General features: G+C 40.1%; 1 protein-coding gene across 2 annotated transcripts in view; it reads right to left on the bottom strand.

Moving 5' to 3' along the window:
- arhgap31 (Rho GTPase activating protein 31) overlaps positions 1-15,200 on the bottom strand; it is a 32,393-nt gene extending 17,193 nt beyond the window's left edge. For both annotated transcript variants that reach the window (XM_057821879.1, XM_057821880.1), the window contains exon 1: positions 14,820-15,200. In XM_057821879.1, the coding sequence (XP_057677862.1) occupies positions 14,820-14,919 (100 nt within the window). In that variant the 5' untranslated portion in view covers positions 14,920-15,200. The remainder of the gene's footprint in view (positions 1-14,819) is intronic.
- Between the last annotated feature and the right edge of the window lie 5,962 nt (positions 15,201-21,162).

Here is a 21,162-nt window from a genome sequence, read left to right as displayed (position 1 = left end):
TTGAAAATGATGTGATCGGACCCGATCGAGACATCTCTAGTTATAACTACTGTCATTTTCGCACCGCCACCCACCAAATGTGACATGAAAGCGGCATTTATTCATAGATAGCCGCAGCTGTCCTCACTGTATTATGGGATGTTTACATCAAAAGATATGAACTGGTAATACTTTATTCGACAGCGACAACTGTCATAAGACCAAATGAACCACCATGAAGCTTTGAACCAATTGGCTACAAAGATTCATTGCTTCAAGAAGCTTCGTTTGGCCATCACTGCTCCCTTGGGGAAGACAGTCAACCTCTTCTGACCCCTGCTGTCCACACTGTTTTAGTCCAACATGCCTCCTTGCATGCAGATGTAAATATCAATCAAAATTCATGTTCTGTGCTAATTATTAATTCAGTTACAGTTCCAGTCATTTCATTAATTGCTAGTTATGGTATTTGGTAACACTTTATTTGACAGTGGCGCCTTAAGACTGTCATTAGACAATCATAATTATGACATGATACTGTCATGAGCATTAATGAATGCTTATAACTGATGTCATTTAGTGTCATCCGACAAATTATGTCACTTTTATTTATTTATTATTATTATTTTTTAAACCTGTCCTGCTCAGCTGTTTGACATGGAGAATGGAGTATGAACAGTATTAATGTTTCACATTGAGAGTCTGACATATTCCCTTTGTGATCATTCAACATACCTCATTTGTTATGACAAAACAGCGAACAGGAAGGGGTTATGGGGAAACAGAAGAAAAGAAACAACAGATGAAAGAGAAGAAACACAAACAACAACAAGATATACATTGAACGCCTAACTACACTAACTACTAATATGTTGGTGCTATCGTCAGCTAAATGTATTTCCGGTTGAAACCATGTGGGGGGGCCTGTTGACCAGGGAAAGAGGGGGAAGAAGGTAGCTAAGTGATAGAAAGGGGTAGCGTGTACACAAATCATCTCTGTGATTTAGAACCCAGTAATCGTGTGAATCCCTAGTGAGTGTAAGCCCGTTGGCGACCGACCCTACGCCGCCCTGCCACCAATCCCGGCACCGGGACCCCCCGCCCGAGCGCGCCCAATAACATCTAGCCGCACGCGGGCCCCGCCGGGCAGACGAGCGGAGACGCCACGCGGGCGCCGACACGGGGCCACGGCCCCCAAATTATGTCACTTTTGAATGGATGTAAAAGATCTGATCTGGACATAAATAAAGTTAGTAACATAATTTGCTGGATGACACTTAATGGCATCTGTCATAAACATTCAGCAAAGTCCATGATAGTGTCATGTCATAATTATGACAGTCGTATGACAGCCTTATGACGACACTGTCAAAAAAAGTGTTACCAAATACAATAGCAAGCAATTAATGAAATAACTGGAACAGTAACTGAATAAATAATTAGCATAGAACATGAATTTTAATTTTTATTTACATCTGTAGCGCTTCAATACATGCTAATAGCCTATTAACCTAAATAAATCAACAAATAAGCCTCAGGATTCAAAATGAAGGAAAAGAGTAGGGGCTTATAGTCCGAAAATTACGGTCGTTAATACATCATTACTAAACCCTTAATAAATAATTTATTATTGACTTGTTAAGTGTTTGTTAAGTCTGCTATGATGTATGGACATTAAATGCCCCTTAAAATCAGTTTATCCTGTGCTTCTCATAAAAAGTGTCCCAAGCTCATGGGTTTGTACAATACTGTTATATTTTCTTGTTCTGGCATGTAATGGCTCAATATGTATGTTTCTATGTATTAAACATTATCTGTGGTGTTTCTTGGTAAAGATCAGGACTCAGAAAGGGCTATGGGTGGAACAATCTTTAGGTATAAAATTTTAAATATTTTAAATATCACATCAAATTTCTGTTCCTCGAACATGTTCAGCCTATATGTTCTTCAAAGTTTAGTAAATGGTTAGCAAACTATTAACAACTGATCTGGAAAGTGTGAGTTAAGTATTAGTATGTTATTGGGACGTTATTCTAAAGTTAAGCACTTATTCCTCACTTACTAACAATTAAGAAATGAGGAGTAGTTACAACTTTAGAATGTCCCCACAACATAAATAAACTTTCAACTGATACTTAATAAGTCATTAGTTAGTAATTTACTAATAGCTTGTTAATGGTATATTACTAATTTATAAGGTGTAGGTACAAATCATTGACATGCCGTTTACGAGTCATTTATTACTCATTATCCATAAGTATATGATATACCTTAATTTTCGGACTATAAGCCGTTACTTTTTCCTCTCATTTTGAATCCTGTGGCTTATTTGTTGATTTATTTGGGTTAATAGGTAACACTTTATTTGACAGCGGTGTCATAAGACTATCATAAGACCATCATAATTATGACATGACACTATCATGGGCATTTGTGACAGATGCCATTAAGTGTCATTCGGCAAATTATGTCTCTAACTCCATTTATGTCCAGCTCGGATCTTTAACATCCATTCAAAAGGGAGATAATTTGCCGGATGATACAAAATAATATCCGTCATAAGCATTTATTAATGGTCATGGCAGTGTCATGTCAAAATTATGATGGTCTTATGACAGTCTGATGGCGCCACTGTCAAATAAAGTGTTGCCACTCGCCAGATACCATCACTAGCAATTAATGAAACAACTAGAACAGTAACTGAAGAAACAATTAGCACACAACAAGAATTTGGTCTGTAGCGCTGTAATGCATGCTAGGAGGCATGTTGGACGACAATAGTGTTGACAGCAGGTGGAAGCAGAGGTTGACTGTCTCTCCTAAGAGAGCAGTGATGGCCAAATGAAGCTTTAGAGCTTCATGGTGGTTCATTTGGTCTTATGACAGTCTTATGATGTCGCTGTCAAATAAAGTGTTACCAGTTGATATATTTTGGTGAAAATATTCCATAATACAGTGAGGACAGATGCAGCTTATAGTCCAGTGCAGCTCATCTATGAACCAATGTCATTTTCGTGTCACATTGGTGTGTGGCGGCTTATAACCGCGCCTTATAGTGCGAAAATTTCATTATTAACTACCGTATTTTCCACACTATAAGGCGCACCTAAAAGCCTTCAATTTTCTCATAAGCAGACAGTGCGCCTTATAATCCGATGCACTTTATATATGGATCAATATTGGTTGATCATGGCATGACATTCCATTTAGCGCAGCACCATCTAGTGGATGTATAACGCAACCACAACCACTCCTACTACTACTACTATTACCACTGTTGCGCCTTATCATGTGGTGCGCCCTATTTATGTAAACAGTTTTAAAACAGGCCATTCATTGAAGGTGCACCTTATACTTTGATGTGCCTTATAATGCGGAAAGTACGGTATCAATAAGGCATTATAGATGCTTAACAAACAAACAGTAAATCATGCATTAACAATTTGCTAATGATCTATGAACTAGTTATAACAGATATATAACAGAAGAACCTTTTACGAGTGGATGGAGATTCTGTTGATGAACTTTTAGAGCTTGTTAGACCATTTATGAATTCAGTTATAAATACTGTGTTGTACTAGTATTGCATACTAGCGCCTTGGAATAAATTCACATATTTATTTCTATCACTGTAATTAGGGTTAGTCCGATCATGTTGTTTTGCTCCCGATCCGATCCCGATCGTTTTAGTCTGAGTATCTGCCGATCCCGATATTTCCCGATCCGATTGCTTTTTATTTGCTCCCGATTCAATTCCAATCATTCCCGATGATTTTTCCCCATCATATACATTTTGGCAAAGCATTAAGAAAAAAATTAATAAAACTTGGACGAATATATACATTCAACATACAGCACTGTATTTGTTTATTATGACAATAAATCCTCAAGATGGCATTTACATTATTAACATTCTTTCTGTGAGAGGGATCCACAGATAGAAAGACTTGTGACTTTGTATATTGTGACTAAATATTGCCATCTAGTGTATTTGTTGAGCTTTCAGTAAATGATACTGTAGCCATGCCCAAATGCATGATGGGAAGTGGAACCATGACTGTGCGTCGTGCTACCAATTGATATATCTTCTCTGCGTTGGAAAATAATTTAAGGTGTTAAGAAAAAGATCAATTGCTACCTTGCTTCCCCATATTGCTTCCATATGATATTTCTAATCGTAGGGAGAGGGATTGTAAGGCTCAAGCCAATTAAAGAAAGGCTCCAAAGGCTGCCAAAATTCACTCTACTCATTTTACGCTGCCTTTTATCTCTCCATATAGGTAAAACGGTGCCATTACAGATTGAGCGCGACAATGGGTGAGTCGTGCAGCGTATGCAATAATTGCGTTAAATAATTCAACGTGATACATTTTTTAAAAAAATTAATTACCGTCGTTATCGGGATAAATTTGATAACCCTACCTTAAGACTAAACTAAAGACTCTGGATGAGTGTAACATATTATGTTTGTAACGTTATATACAATGAGAAAACGATTCAATTAAAAAATATATATAAATTAAAAAAAGGCATGGCCGACATTTTTTTGCCGATTCCGATACTTTGAAAATGATGTGTTCGGACCCGATCGGGACATCTCTAACTGTAATCCTTTTAACTCTCCAAAGCGCGGGTAAACGCCGATATAAATCTATCATTGAATTTTCTTCTATTTGGATGGCGCCATGACACTGTGTTCTATTCCATGTGAAAACCATTGGGAAAAAAATGATGTCCATACTACTCCAAAATAGTTTGCGCTTGTTCCTTTCAGTGCATCACTTATAATTTGGCCTTTTACCAAGAATATGATCCCTAGCCTTTCTAATTCAGAACAGTATTGTAGTTCATACCCATGTAATTTGTGTTCTGCCTACCCAGCAGACTATCCCAACATTGAACTACGCCCTGACTTCCATGTATCTTGCCGTGAAAATAGTCTACAAACTATTTTTAGGCATTGCTTGTCATTCCTCATCTGTGCCTCAAAGTGTCTCCCAGTATGTTCACATTGATTGGACTGTAGGTTGCATGCCTGTGGTGAAAAGTTGGACGATGACCATTGTCGCGGCTTTGATTTATGTCGTCTGTCTTTTCGCCCAGACGTCAACACAAGGACACGCTTAGCTGCTGTAAGGGCATCCATCAATGTGTGCACTTTTAGTTGTCTACAGTGTAGCAGGTTTCCCAGTTTTTATTACAATATTACGTTCTAAAACAGTGTTTGTCTCTTTGTGAGCAAAGATTCTTTCTTTAAACAGGAATTCTTATTGTATATTTTTGCAAACCAGTGAACAACTTTCTATTTTTTTTTTCTGAAATTACGCATATACAAAGTTAGATGATTTTATTATATTGTTATTACATTCTATTACATTGCAAGCATAATGTTCACAGTACCTTTACTACAAGAAGATTACACTGCTGGCCAAAAGTAATGGTACCCCTGCAATTCTGTCAGATAATGCTCAATTTCTTCCCGAAAATGATTGCAATTACAAATGCTTTGGCAGTAATATCTTCATTTATTTTGCTTGCAATGAAAAAACACAAAATAGAATGGAGGGAAAAAAATAAATCATTATCATTTTACTAGGGCTGTCAAAATTATCGCGTTAACGGGCGATAATTAATTTTTTAAAATTAATCATGTTAAAATATTTGACGCAATTAACGCCCATGCCCCGCTCAAACATTAAAATGACAGCCCAGTGAAATGTGTACTTGTTGTGTTTTTCGGAGTTTTGTCGCCTTCTGCTGGCGCTTGGGTGCGACTGATTTTATAGGCTTCAAGACCCATGAGCATTTTACAAATTCTATTAAAACGAAAACATTAAGAGGGGTTCTAATATAAAATTTCTATAACTTGTACTAACATTTATCTTATCTTTTCTATGGTAGTCAAAGAACTGAGCCTTTAAAGGGAACCTCAGACTTAAAGACTTGTTGGCTCTAATAAGCCACAATTGTTCTCTTTGAATGAAATATGTTATTATAAACTAGCTGTCAAAATTATCGCGTTAACGGGCGGTAATTCATTTTTCAATTAATCACGTTAAAATATTTGACGCATTTATCGCACATGTCCCGCTCAAACAGATTAAAATGACAGCAAAGTGTTATTTCCATTTGTTACTTGTGTTTTTTGGTGTTTTGTCGCCCTCTGCTGGCGCTTGGGTGCGACTGATTTTATGTGTTTCAGCACCATAATTATTATTGACATCAACAATGGTGAGCTACTAGTTTTTTTTTTTTGATTGAAAATTTTACAAACTTTATTAAAACGAAAACATTAAGAGGGGTTTTAATATAATTTCTTTTATAACTTGGACTAACATTTATCTTTTAAGAACTACAGGTCTTTCTATCCATGGATCGCTTTAACAGAATGTTAATAATGGTAATGCCATCTTGTTGATTTATTGTCATAATAAACAAATACAGTACTTATGTACAGTATGTTGAATGTATATATCCATCTTGTGTCTCATCTTTCCATTCCAACAATAATTTACAGAAAAATATGGCACATTTTATAGATGGTTTGAATTGCGATTAATTGCGATTAATTACGATTAATTAATTTTCAAGCAGTAATTAAATTGATTAAAAATTTTAATCATTTGACATCCCTACATTTTACACAAAACTCCCAAAATGGGCCAGACAAAAGTATTGGCACCCATTGAAAAATCATGTGATGCTTCTCTAAATTGTGAAATTAACAGCACCTGTTACTTACCTGTGGTGCATAAAATGTGGTGGCAATAACTAAACCACACTTGCAGTTAGTTAAAATGGATTAAAGTTGACTTAACCTCTGTCCTGTGTCCTTGTGTGTACCACATTGAGCATGGAGAAAAGAAAGCAGACCAAAGAACTGTCTGAGGACCTGAGAAGCAAAATTGTGAGGAAGCATGGGCAATCTCAAGGCTACAAGTCCATCTCCACAGACCTGAATGTACATGTGTCTACCGTACGCAGTGTCATCAATAAGTGGAATGCCTATAGCACTGTGGCTAACCTCCCTAGATGTGGACGGGAAAGAAAAATTGACGAGAGGTTTCAACGAAAGATTTTGCGGATGGTGGATAAAGAACCTTGACAAACATCCAAACAAGTTCAAGCTGTCCTGCAGTCCAAGGGTAAAACAGTGTCAACCCGTACTATCCGTCGGCATCTGAATGGAAAGGGACTCCATTGCAGGATACCCAGGAAGACCCCACTTCTGACCCAGAGACATAATAAAGCCAGGCTGGAGTGTGCCAAAACTTACTTGAGAAAGCCAAAAACCTTTGAAAGAATGTTCTCTGGTCAGATGAGACAAAAGTAGAGCTTTTTGGGAAAACTCATCAACATAGAGTTTACAGGGGAAAAAAACGAGGCCTTCAAAGAAAAGAACACGGTCCCCACAGTCAAACATGGCGGAGGTTACCTGATGTTTTGGGGTTGCTTTGCTGCCTCTGGCACTAGACTGCTTGCCCGTGTGCATGGCATTATGAAAATTGTGCACCATAGTGTAGGGTTCAGTGTTAGAAAGCAGTGTCTCCCTCAGAGGTCATGGGTCTTCCAGCAGGACAATGACCCAAAACAGACTTCAAAAGCACTAGAAAATGGTTTGAGAGAAAGCACTGGAGACTTCTAAAGTGGCCAGCAATGAGTCCAGACCTGAATCCCATAGAACACCTGTGGAGAGATCTGAAAATGGAAGTTTGTGTCACGCCTGGGTGAGGGTTGTCATGTCTTGGTATATTCTCTTCCTGCTTTATTTTGAAGCCTCACCCTCCTGTTTCCACCACTCACCCTTCCTGCCGTCTCACCTGTCACTGATAATGATTACCTATTGTTCCCACCTGTGCCCCATTCCGCATGTGCTTAAATTGTTTGTCACTCCCTAGTCTCGTGCCAAAGTGTCTTCGCCCTTCGTTGCCACCAAAGCCAGACCATAGCCAAGATATTCTATGTTGTTCATAGTATTTTTGTCATAGCTCTTTGTTATTTTGTGCCTCATGCATAGCTCTTTGTTGTAGTTGTAAACTCCAGTGCATTTTGCCTGGCTTTCTTGTTTCTCGTTTGTATCATTTTATTTAGTAGAGGCAGACGGACATCCGGGCATTTAATGACGTCACCAGCCACAACAAAGCGTCGCCATATTGACAATGGGGTAAAAGACCAGTCACTTATAATAGAAACGCATTGAACTTTCGTCTTATTTGCTGTCTTTTTTCCGTCGGAATGGCTAAAAGTTGCTGTGTTGCGGGTTGTCACACAAGGAAGAGTTCGGAGCCGCATTTGAAGTTCTTCATTCTTCCACGTGAGGAAAAAAAGGAGTAACAAATGGCTGAGCGCAATTAATCGAGGAACAGTAAAAGAAGACGGTTCCGTGGACTATTTTCGCCTGTGGGAACCTAAATCCAAGCACATTTACGTTTGCAGCCGACATTTTATTACTGGTGAGTTTAATCAATTATATTTTGCCCCAATTAGCTGCTACGATTCAATAGACTAGGCAGTGGTTATTTTTACCTTAACCGGCAACTCGCAAAGCGTTTTTTTTCCTTTGCCGTGAACTGCTCTGATTAGTCAATCTGTATATTATTGGCCTGGTGGGAATTGGTTTTTTTGCAGTGACGTGTTGACGGCTAAATAAAGCTTGGAGGAGAATTACCGGTAACGGCAGAAATAATCACTTTGTATATTCTACCAATTTTCTCAGTTCCACACCGTACACGTAAATGATAAAGGTCAACTTACTGGGTGACTTTATGAGGTAGTTGTAGATGTTTCCGAACTCCACTGCAGGCCATTCCTTTGTTTATCCAGCTATCAGCTGCGACTTTGTATCAGCAGCTTTGTACGCCAATAACCGCTAATTGTAAATTGCATCACCTCCTCGCGTCTGTCGGCAGTGACTCGTGATAATAGTAAACCACGTTTAAGACGTTTTTAGGAAAAAAAGACTCAAAACACACCTGAAATATATGAATTTCAGACGTCTGTCTATGGAATGTTAAGCTGTGCGTACCCCCTTCACAAAATGGCGACACGTTGCTAAGCGAGGTGACGTCATCGTGACATCACGCCGACTTCCTCTATAGCTCGTTATTTCCTCCTTCTGGAGCGCCCTCAGTTTGTTCCTGCTTCTTATGTTTGTGTTAAATAAAAGACAACTGAATTCTGCGCGTGAGTCCGCTCCGTTCAGTCCAAGTGTGACAGTTTGGAGAAGGCACCCTTCAAATCTTGGAGACCTGGAGCAGTTGGCCAAAGAAGAATGGTCTAAAATTCTAGCAGAGCATTGTAAGAAACTCATTGATAGACACCGGAAGCGGTTTTTCACAGTTCATTTTGTCTAAAGGTTGTGCTACCAAGTATTAGGCTGAGGGTGCCAATACTTTTGTCTGGCCCATGTTTGGAGTTTTGTGTAAAATGATGATTAAAAAAAAAAAAAAAAATCCCCATTCTGTGTTTTTTCATTGCAAGCAAAATAAATGAAGATATTACTACCAAAGCATTTGTAATTGCAATCATTTTCTGGGAGAAATTGAGCATTATGTGACACATTTGCAGGGGTGCCAGTACTTTTGGCCAGCAGTGTATGTGGTGTGGTAATAACAGTATGCTAGTTTTTGTTACTCTAACCTATTCTTTGAAATGGCATGCAATAAACACAACATATCTTTGATAGTTGTTCTGAGAAGACCTCCCTAAAGTGTAGTTGAAATGTTTTGTGCTGGATGGCATCCAGTAAAATATACTGAGACTATGATTAGATACATTCTGAGAATGACTATAAAACCAAAAACAAAGCAAGAGACATACAACATAAATGCTAAATTTGGTCGTGGCTACAAATTCCTTGTATTCATTCATTCAGTGTAAGATTTAGTCCCAGAATTTAGTAATGCATTACCTCCTATGAGTATGATTACACAAGAACCCCACAACTGATTCTCATGAAAATTTAGAGATTAAAAAAAAAAAAAAGTCATACTTTATATTATTACACGTACTTTCTGCCCTATCAGGCGCACCTAAAAGCCTTAAATTTTCTCAAAAGACAGATTTCCTTATACAGTGGTGCCTCTGCATACGAAGTTAATTTGTTCTAGGACCTTGTTTGTAAGTCAAAATGGTTGTATGTCGAGCAGGATTTTCCCATAAGAATACATTATCATTCCATAAATTCATTCCACAGCCCGAAAGCCTACACTAAATCCTTAATACTGCTGGTACTATCACCAAGAGCAATTACACATAGCAAAACAAATTATAAATAAAAATTTGAATAATAATAACTAGGCCTGCAAGCAGGACTGAATGGGCCCTCGCAGTTTAGCGCAACTTGGACGAACACCACGAAAAGCGGGGGAATAGAGTGAAATTTCTTTTTTGCTGTATTCCCTCATTTTTATTCCCCCGCTTCTTGCAGTGTTTGCGTTTTTTACGTAAACCTCGAAAAACGACGGAAATCAATGAAAAAAATGTTTACTGTATTGCCCTGCATTTATGCGAAAAATGAGGGAATACTGCAAAAAAGTTTTCTCTGTATTCCCCTGCTTTTGTTTTTTCCGTGAATGCGGGCGAATACAGTGAAATTTTTTTTTTTTGATGTATTCCCTCATTTTTCGTGGTTTTCGTGGTTTTCGCGGAAAAGCAGGGGAATGATGGCAGCTGCGATCCATCACAATCAGCCGCCTTCATAAGCCTGCCCGTGGTTGCTGCTTGTCGCCAGACACTTTCGGCATAACCGTCAGTCACGTCCAGCATTCAGGTATTTCTCATATTGTATCACACCCGGCTAATTTGACTTCTTGTTCCATCCCAGGATTCCCCGTGCCTGATCCTGAGTTGCACAGTCGCCTGATTGACAGCCCGTCACTTCTCAGTGCACCCTAACATTGTCGCTGAAATGTTGTAAACAAAGACGTGATCAAGGACCCGGGTAGAAGTTCTTCCGCTTGACTCTCACAAAAGCTGTCCAGATCCATGAAGAAGAAGGTTTTTTTTGGGGGTCTAGAGTCTCGTGCCTTCGTGTGAGCAATTCATCGCTACGCATCAAGATGGCATGACGAATCTCGCGAGTAAAACCCAGAAAATGTTTGCAATATATGGCGGGCAAGGCGTGGTGCTATACTTTTGTATTGGAGTGCTCAGGTGCTCTGGAGTCATCAGGTAGCAGCTGGCAGTGAGGTCCGTCCCTCGTTGCTAAGGTGTTGCTATGACAGTAACTCAAAAACTACACGGTCAAATTTTTTGGTAATGTGAGTTTTGAGACAGCGAATGATGCATTCAGGCCAATTTAACTGAGTCAAACGCTCATCCGAAAAGCTCTTGAGCTGCCCCATAACAGTAGAAAACACAAACAGAAGGACACCTCTCTAAGCTGCTTCTTACTCAAGTTTTGCAGGTTAGCAAGTTCACACAGTTTAATGTTATGCAAACTCTAATGCAGGTGGGACTTTTAGTAGCAAAATTAGTGGTGTGTTTCCCATCTCCACAACATTGGCGTCCTTTTAAATTATTTGCAGTGGCTGCTGCTGGCTCAAAAAACCTTCTAATATCACTCCTCTTCGAAGGGGGCGGAGGAGGCGGCTGTGTGAGTTTCAGCCTGCGTGTGTGTGTCAGGGGTTGGTCAAGTCATCAGGCAACCAAACGTGCGTTTGAGGGGGAAAATGGACCGTTGCATTTAGCAAGTGAAAAGGGGTAAATGTCAGTTTGGACATAAAAAAAAATCGCTTAATAATGGTAGGGTCAATTCTATCCTTGAAACATATGGGAAGACAATCTACTAGTAAATTACCTACGTGTATAACCAGTCCAGAACCAATTCTGTAATGCATAGAAGGTTGCTTAAAGGTTGGTGGGGACAATTTGAGCATCCTGAAAAGTCGGTGCTCCTTATTGTGTGGAAAATACTTGTTTGTTTTTTAAACCATTCCTGTTATTCTTTCTGAACCAGATACATCACAATCATAAAATGCTATTTTGTTTTCTTTTAATCGGATCAATCAACTCTCCCAAGTCAAGAATTAAGTTATCCTCTCTGAACCAAGAAGTGGCCTCCCAACATAGCTTAGCCCTAACAGTTTTTGGGAAGTCTACTACAATAATTTTCGGACCATAAACCGTTACTTTTTTTCCTTAATTTTGAATCCTGCTGCTTATAGTCCATTGCGGCTTGTTTGTTAATTTATTTGGGTAAATAGGTAACACTTTATTTGACAGCGGCGTCATAAGACCGTCATAATTTTGAAATAACACTATCATTTGCATTACTGAATGCTTATGACAGATGTCTTTAAGTGTCATCTGGCAAATTATGTCACTAACTTCATTTATGTCCAGCTAGGATCTTTTACATCCATTCAAAAGTGAGATAATTTGACGGATAACACTAAATGACATCTTTTACAGGCATTCATTAATGCACATGACAGTGTCATGTCATAATTATGATTGTCTAACGACAATCTTATGGTGCCACTGTCAAATAAAGTGTTACCAAATACCATATCTAGCAATTAATGAAACAACTGCAACAGTAACGGAAGAAATAATTAGCACGGAGCAGGAATTTTGATTGTTATTTACATCTGTAGCGCTGCAATGCATGCTAGGAGGCAAGTTGGATAAAAACTGTTGACAGCAGGTGGCAGCATAGGTTGACTGTCTCCCCCAAGGGAGCATTGATGGCCAAATGAAGCTCCTTGAAACAATGAAGCTTTGCAGCCAATTGGTTCATAGCTTCATGGTGGTTCATTTGGTCTTATGACAGTCGTGTAATGCTGCTGGCAAATAAAGCGCTACCGGTAAATACAGTACCATCCATAATTATTGGCACCCCTGGTTAAGATGTGTTTTTTAGCTTCTAATATTTTTTTATTCACATAATATGGGACCTTAATGGAAAAAAAGAGAAAAATCCAACCTTCAATACAAGTGCATTCATTCAGTGGGGAAAAAATCCCACATAAAGAAATAATTATTTGACATCAAATAATGTGTGTCACAATTATTAGCACCCCTGGTGTTAATACTTTGTACAACCCCCTTTTGCCAAAAAAACAAGGTCTGGGGACTGAGATGGCCATGGGAGGAGCTTGATTTTGTGTCTGGTGAACCATTTCTGTGTAGATTTGGCCATATGTTTAGGGTCATTGTCTTGCTGAAAGACCCAGTGAGGACCCATCTTCAGCTTTCGGGCAGAGGGCAACAGATTTTGATTTAAAATGTCCTGGTATTTCAAAGCATTCATGATGCCATGCACCCTGACAAGGTTCCCAGGGCCTTTGGAAGCGAAACAGCCCTACAGCATCAAAGACCCACCTCCATACTTCACAGTGGCTTTTCAGCATGCGCATCTTTCGTGGCACGCCAGACCCACTTAGAGTGTTTGGTTCCAAAAAGCTCAATCTTGGTCTCATCTGACCAAAGCACACGGTCCCAGCTGAAGCCTGGTGGTATTTCCCAGTTGAAGCCTGGGACCGTGTGCTTTGGTCAGATGAGACCAAGATTGAGCTTTTTGGCAACAAACAAAAAGCTCAATCTTGGTACCAGGACATTTTAGATCAAAGTCTGTTGCCCTCTGCCCGAAAGCTGAAGATGGGTCATCACTGGGTCTTTCAGCAAGACAATGACCCTAAACATATGGCCAAATCTACACAGAAATGGTTCACCAGACACAAAATCAAGCTCCTCCCATGGCCATCTCAGTCCCCAGACCTTGTTTTGTTGGCAAAAGGGGGTTGTACAAAGTATTAACACCAGAGGTGCTAATAATTGTGACACACATTATTTGATGTCAAATAATTATTTCTTTATGTGGGATTTTTTTCCCCACTGAATAAATGCACTTGTATTGAAGGTTGGATTTTTCTCTTTTTTTCCATTAAAGTCCCATATTATTTGAATTAAAAAAAAATTATGAGAAGCTAAAGAACACATCTTAAACAGGGGTGCCAATAATTATGGAGGGCACTGTATCTTTTGCTGCAAATATACAGTAATGGCAGCAGCGGCTTATAGTCCAGTGCGGCTTATCTATGAACAAATGCCGTTTTCGTGCCAAATTTGATGGGTATTGGCTTATAGTCAGGCTAGCCTAATAGTGCGAAAATTACGGTATTTATTTTTATTTGTGTAGCTCAACATCAACTATTCAACAAACAAACAAAAAGTGGCCACCCATATCCATGACAGAGGTGGATGTCGGCGTGACCGTCCCCCCTCCCTCACTTCCTGGACCGACCGAATTCCCCGCCTTGCATTGTGTACATGCACCCCCTTCAATGCCCTCACATTAAAAGTTTGCTTTTGTATTAATTTCCTTTCTTTTTTTCCCTAGTGTGTACTCCCCTAAACTCTAATTGGTGTTTTTTTCATATGCAGATCTTAATTTTAATAATTTGACTGGATTAATAGATTATCATGAACAACAAAAGTCACATGTTTGAATAATTGGCTATCATGCTCTTTGTGTCTCTCCTAGTTTCCTGTAGGCAGCAACAAGGCCCAGACTGCGAGTCATAGGGACTCTCCGTCACTGGAAGCAATTGAGTTAAAAAAAAAAATAAGACAGCCACACCCAAACTTCACAAATGACCAGTGACTGCAGCCAATAGGTAAATGAATGGCAACTTGAATGTAAAACACTTAAATAGACACAAATCACGTGGTATGTAGCCAATGAACAAAAACCATGTTGGTGACCGGAAAACTATTTATGGAAATCCTGCCATTTAAATGTTTGTATATTACAAGCTACAAATATGTTGTACAATCACTGAAACAACATTTACTCAAATTAATTTGTCTGTATGAGAAGAAAGTTCAGCGGTTACCATCCTGTCCTGAGTTCTGGAGATGTTCCGTCAGGTCACAGCCGAAAGCATTTTCACTTCCTTTGGTCTTGGACTTCTGCTTGGTCCCTTTTTTCTTCATGTGGTTCCAGTTAGCGGTCCCTACGATTAGCAGCTCCTTGTAAACGCAACGATAAATCCATATGACCTTGAGCGAGGGTGAGCTCGTGGATCAAAAAGCAGCCGTGTCGAGTACCCGGCAATCTTCTCCCAAATGTGCTGCATCCGCTCACATTTTGACTAAGCGCCCGGCTGGAGGCTGAGGAGCAGAAGTGACGTCACTTGTTTAAACTTTCAAACTTTCGGAGTGGCATTTCTCTACAGGAATGACAGAACGACACTTTTGGTTGGCCGGGACGTGGCAGCTTTATCTGTGAAGGACTTGCAGAAACAGCATTAGAATCACACTGTTTCCTGTTGTTGAGATTTTTCCCCCCTTCCACTGGCCAGTCCTCGCTGCTCCTTTCTATCTCCTCCTCTTTTCCTTCATTCCACAGCCTCCTCGTTCACTGGCTCCTCTGTAGCCAGCACCGACTAATACAAGGGAGGCCAATCATCTCGACAACGTTCTATTTATAATCTGATTTCCCTTCAAGATGTTTGAGTTCTGTGTTTGAACTCCGTGGTGTGGCACGGATTTGAAGAACTGCTTAAGTTCACTGAAAGGAGCTCTCAAAAGCAGGGTTCCAGCGATTTTTTTTAGTTATATCTCAATTTTCTTTCTTCACGTCCCCCAAATTAATAAGGGATGGCTTCCCTCTACCTTCCTGAATGCTCCCAGTGTATACAATTTCCTGTGCAAGGGCCTAGGCTGGAAAACAAAAACAGAGGGGTTCTGAAGGAAGGAGGGAAGTGGGAGGTAACTGAAGTGAGGGCTTGAAGGGCACAGATGGGAAATGGGGGGGTGGGGAGGTATTGGATGGAAGGGGTGTTAGGGTAAGGAGATGGACACATGGTTCTTGTTTCATGCATTTTACTTTTGACTCCACACTAAGCAGGACTTTTTCTTCGACTTTTCAAAGTGGATGTCACCACTGCACTGTTTCGTATGCACTGGTTGTCATGATTGACTCCTTGTATTCCCAGACTAAGTGGTTTTACAGGGAAAATTACACACCCGCAATCCCAAATTCCATATTATGAGGTTTGACATCTCTAAGCTGTGTGCTTAACCCTTCCCAAAAGTCGTATCTTTAGCAAAACTGCAGTGCACGCGCTCTGACGGGACCACCAACCGCAATGATTGACTGAATTGGATTTCAAAGTGCAATCTGTTGAGAAGTGAAGCAGAAAATCCATGTGAGCATGATTGGACTGTTATAGATCCTGACCGGGTAGCTGAAACATTGCTTTAACAGAACTGATACTTCTGCCAATTAGGTATGGGAACATCTGGGTACCTCACGATACGATTTACGATACAAGGCTCATGATAACGATTATCTCACAACCATTGTTGGGCAAGTTACTTTGAAAAAGTAATTAGTTATAGTTACTCACTACTTCTTCCAAAAAGTAACTGAGTTAGTAACTGAATTACTCTATAGTAAAAGTAACTAGTTACCAGGGAAAGTAATCATTCCGTTACTTTAAAAAGAAGTTGTTGTATGTCAAAGAATTTGACATTTTCTGAGCAGTATTCGAGTCAGTTGAATAGAGAAGAACAGACAGGTAGTTGTGTTATAGAACCATGTAATATTTATTGCACCTCACCAGCAACAGATTTATCCTACACTTGAAGTGCAACAAAAATAAACAGTAAACAATATAATAAAATAACAATCAGCAGTAAACAACATAAAGCTTAATCAATTAAATCTAACTCTCACAACCTGAGACAACTGGTCAAGTAGACATAGCCTACTGTACTTCAAGTATTTTGACTTGAAATAGTGGTTATATCTCCACCTCGTAAAGGACATATTTTCCTCTGAATGATCTGACATCATATCCCTCTGCATCTGTTTTTCGTGTGTGTGTTTGCCGCACGCGCTGTTCCGGTTTGTGTGTGAAAACACCGGCTCTGATTGACTCTAACCCTCAGCCAATCACAATCACTTCCATCACATCTATCCAGGTGGTGCATTCAGGTAGCCTCGTCCCCCTACTCCTCCCGTCACCCTCAAAGTGTCTGCCGTCCTCAAGATGGAAGCAGCATTCTTGCTGGCTGACAGTGGGGGATGGGAACAAGGCTAGCATTCAGGTGTAGCAAACACAGAAACGTTAGCAAGCTTTGGAAAGCATTGTCTAATTGAATGAGATGGGACAAACAGCCTGGAGTCATAAGAAGTATGTGCTGTAATATTTTGATACAGAATTATCCGAAGCATCCTAAAGTGCACACGGCGCCAATATTGTTTTGCTCACATGATGCGAGAGTGAGTTAGAGACACGGCCTGCCGAGAGCCGTAAGTTTGTGTTAATGTTGAAGTTATACGTGCTATTAAAGAAACTGAGTGCCAGCACATCCTGTGTAGTATATCTTTGTTAAGAAAAAGCACAAATCAAAACACGTGCGCTATTCTCAAACCTGAACACACCCCAAGTCTTGGATGACAAATAGTAGACTCGCTACGGCTGGTAGTTTCTTCAATTTATTCAGAGTAAGTAACGCACCGCTTTTGACCGTCAGTAACGGTAACGGCGTTGTAACGGCAGAAAAAAATAATTGGTTCGATGACCCCGGTACTGAAAAAAAAATAACATTCCCAACACTGCTCACAATATGGCAATATGACAATTATTGATACAGGAGTCAGGAAATAATTCAACAATATTTTGCTGTCAAAGTAATAAACACAAAAAGCAAGCTCTTTTCATCCTTCTGCTGTGAATTGAGTTTATCACTTGTTGATGTCCATTTCGTTTGAACTAGGAGGGTGGCAGTGAATTAACATGTACGCATTGGACATCTATGGTGGTCAATGGTAACCAGTGAGTTTAATTTTGGGGCATTTAAGATAATTTGCTGTTGATTTCAGGGCATTTCTGGATCACTTCGGCTAGGTTTATAACGCAGGTCTTAAGTAGGGATGGGAGTTGATACGATTTTTACAATTCCGATTCTATTATTGCCAGAAAGAGAAAAAAAAACACGTTTTACCACCGCTAGACACACTAAACACGCTGCAGTTAACTCTTGTAGCTGGTGAGAAACGTTCATGACAGTGTTTACTAACCTTTAAATTTGTGTAGATGTGAAATCATATTGGAGGTATTGCCTCCTAGGCAACCACCCCGAGCAAACATGTTTTACGTGTCGGTTGGCACTCCAATAGGCCGTGGCCGTCTGTAACTTTTCTGGAGCCGAAGTATTCCTGTACCAGCAATTTGGTTTTCTTCGATGGGGGAAAATGTTCAGGAGCTTCACCTCCTACAGCCGTTGTGTAGTATAGACCCTACATCCACGTGACGTCACAACTCCGCTCTCCTGAATGGTACCGCCCAATTGTCTGTCAAAACATAGTGTTAACCTGTTACGGCTACGTACATTCCTCCTATTTACGGCGTGTTTTCTGCTCCTTAACATTAATAATCAAAATGGTGAAGGCGTGTGTGGCTGTTGGTTGCACTAACAGAGAAGATGGAAGGAGAGACTTGAAGTTTTACCGTATTCCGAGGGATCCAAAGAGGAGAGTGAAATGGACGGCTGCAATTCGACGTGAAAACTGGGCACCAAAAAATCACCACAGACTATGTAGTAGTCATTTTATATCCGGTAAAATGCATTTAAGATATACTTAGAGGGTTTTGGGCTGACAAATAACCACAATTAAGATCATTGCTAGGCTAATCGCCGACAACATACACGTATGTATGTAGTGAGAGTGCTATCGCTAAACCATATAAACATTAAAAGCCTTAACTCCATTGACAAACGACATGAAATACATTAGACTTGACAGTGGATGTTAGCAATAACAAAAGATTTTGAATTGAAAATTTCGTAACTCACCTTTCCAAGCACAAGATAGATTCCTGCCGAATTTTCTTGGACGAGGACCTATTTCACCCAACCAGCAACGAAGTATTTATAAGCCTCCAAGCTCTTGAAGTTTTTCAAATTTTCGTGAGAATAGGCTGATTTTGTGTGGACAAGATAATTGTAAATATCAGCGTAGCAGATGTCAGGCAGACAGTGGGTCGAAAAACATCGATTTGGGCATCAAATATGGATCTGGCGACTGTATAGAACGAAGCTTTTCCACATAACGCCTTTTATGCAACACATCCAGTGAGTTTACGGCATCCGAAAGCCCCGGGTCTTCCATGAAATGCATTTTAAATTCCTCGATCAATTGAAACCAATGCTAATACAGAGACAAAATGATGGACAAGGGGGCGGAACCATACAGTCAGCACGTGGTTTTGTGACGTCGGTGGGTAGGGTCTATAGCTGACTCACTGAATATTGAGCAACAACTGGTGGGGGAGGGTTGAGCCTTGCAGCTGCAAGCGAGTGATTTCTCCCTGCATTTTTTGGACATAAAAAAAAACTAATATCGTAGGGACGGTATGACGGAAATTTTTTACGGTTTTGAAACGGTGACGTTTTCATACCCCGGTATATCAGTAATCAGCACAGGTCTAGTTACTATCTGTTGATTTTGGGTTACAGAACATGAAGTGACCCAGGTGACGCAGATGGCAATTGACTTAAGTCACTGAACAGTGTACATGTTGGGACAAAAAATAAAATTATACTTCAGCAAAGCTACTGCTCAGAAGGTGAGTCCACTTCATAGTAACATTTAGATTATTCTGCTCATCACTTCTTCCCCCAATAAGTGACAGACGAAAACACTTGCTTAGATTTGCTCTACTGAGTTGCCCTTAAGACTCATGTCATATGATAATATAATAATCATACTATAATTTGTACATTTGTTTTCTTAGTATGTCACTAAATATACTGCATTAGAAATACAGTGGGGCAAATAAGTATTTAGTCAACCACCAATTGTGCAAGTTCTCCCACTTGAAAATATTAGAGGCCTGTAATTGTCAACATGGGTAAACCTCAACCATGAGAGACAGAATGTGGGGGGGGGAGAAAATCACATTGTTTGATTTTTAAAGAATTTATTTGCAAATCATGGTGGAAAATAAGTATTTGGTCAATACCAAAAGTTCATCTCAATACTTTGTTATGTACCCTTTGTTGGCAATAACGGAGGCCAAACGTTTTCTGTAACTCTTCACAGGGTTTTCACACTGTTGCTAGTATTTTGGTCCATTCCTCCATGGAGATCTCCTCTAGAGCAGTGATGTTTTGGGGCTGTCATTGGGCAACACGGACTTTCAACTCCCTCCACAGATTTTCTATGGGGTTGAGATCTGGAGACTGGCTAGGCCACTCCAGGACCTTGAAATGCTTCTTACGAAGCCACTCCTTTGCTGCCCTGGCTGTGTTTTTGGGATCATTGTCATGCTGAAAGACCCAGCCCCGTCTCATCTTCAATGCCCTTGCTGATGGAAGGAGGTTTTCACTCAAAATCTCTCGATACATGGCCCCATTAATTCTTTCCTTTACACAGATCAGTTGTCCTTGTCCCTTTGCAGAAAAACAGCCCCAAAGCATGATGTGTCCACCTCCATGCTTCACAGTGAGTATGGTGGTCTTCGGATGCAATTCAGTATTCTTTCTCCTCCAAACACGAGAACCTATGTTTCTACTAAAAAGTTCTATTTTAGTTTCATCTGACCATAACACATTCTCCCAGTCCTCTTCTGGACCATCCAAATGCTCTCTAGCAAACCGCAGACCGACCTGGACGTGTACTGGCTTCAGTAGGGGGACACGTCTGGCAGTGCAGGATTTGAGTCCATGGCGGCGCAATGTGTTACTGATAGTAGCCTTTGTGACTGTGGTCCTAGCTCTCTGTAGGTCATTCACGAGGTCCCCCCGTGTGGTTCTGGGATTTTTGCTCACAGTTCTTGTTATTAATTTGACACCACGGGGTGAGATCTTGCATGGAGCCCCAGATCGATGGCGATTATCAGTGGTCTTGTATGTCCTCCATTTTCTAACAATCGCTCCCACGGTTGATTTCTTTACACCAAGCGCTTTACCTATTACAGATTCAGTCTTCCCAGCCTGGTGCAGGTCTACAATTTTGTCTCTGGTGTCCGTCGACAGCTCTTTGGTCTTGGCCATAGTGGAATTTGGAGTGTGACTGACTGAGGTTGTGGACAGATAATACCGATAATAAGTTAAAACAGGTGCCATTAATACAGGTAACGATTGGAGCCTCGTTAAACCTCGTTAGAAGAAGTTAGACCACTTTGACAACCAGAAATCTTGCTTGTGTATAGGGGACCAAAT

The sequence above is a fragment of the Corythoichthys intestinalis genome, chromosome 18, assembly GCF_030265065.1.
Source record: "Corythoichthys intestinalis isolate RoL2023-P3 chromosome 18, ASM3026506v1, whole genome shotgun sequence".
In the NCBI taxonomy this organism is placed as follows: Eukaryota; Metazoa; Chordata; class Actinopteri; order Syngnathiformes; family Syngnathidae; genus Corythoichthys; species Corythoichthys intestinalis.
This window is presented reverse-complemented; position numbering and strand designations above follow the sequence as displayed.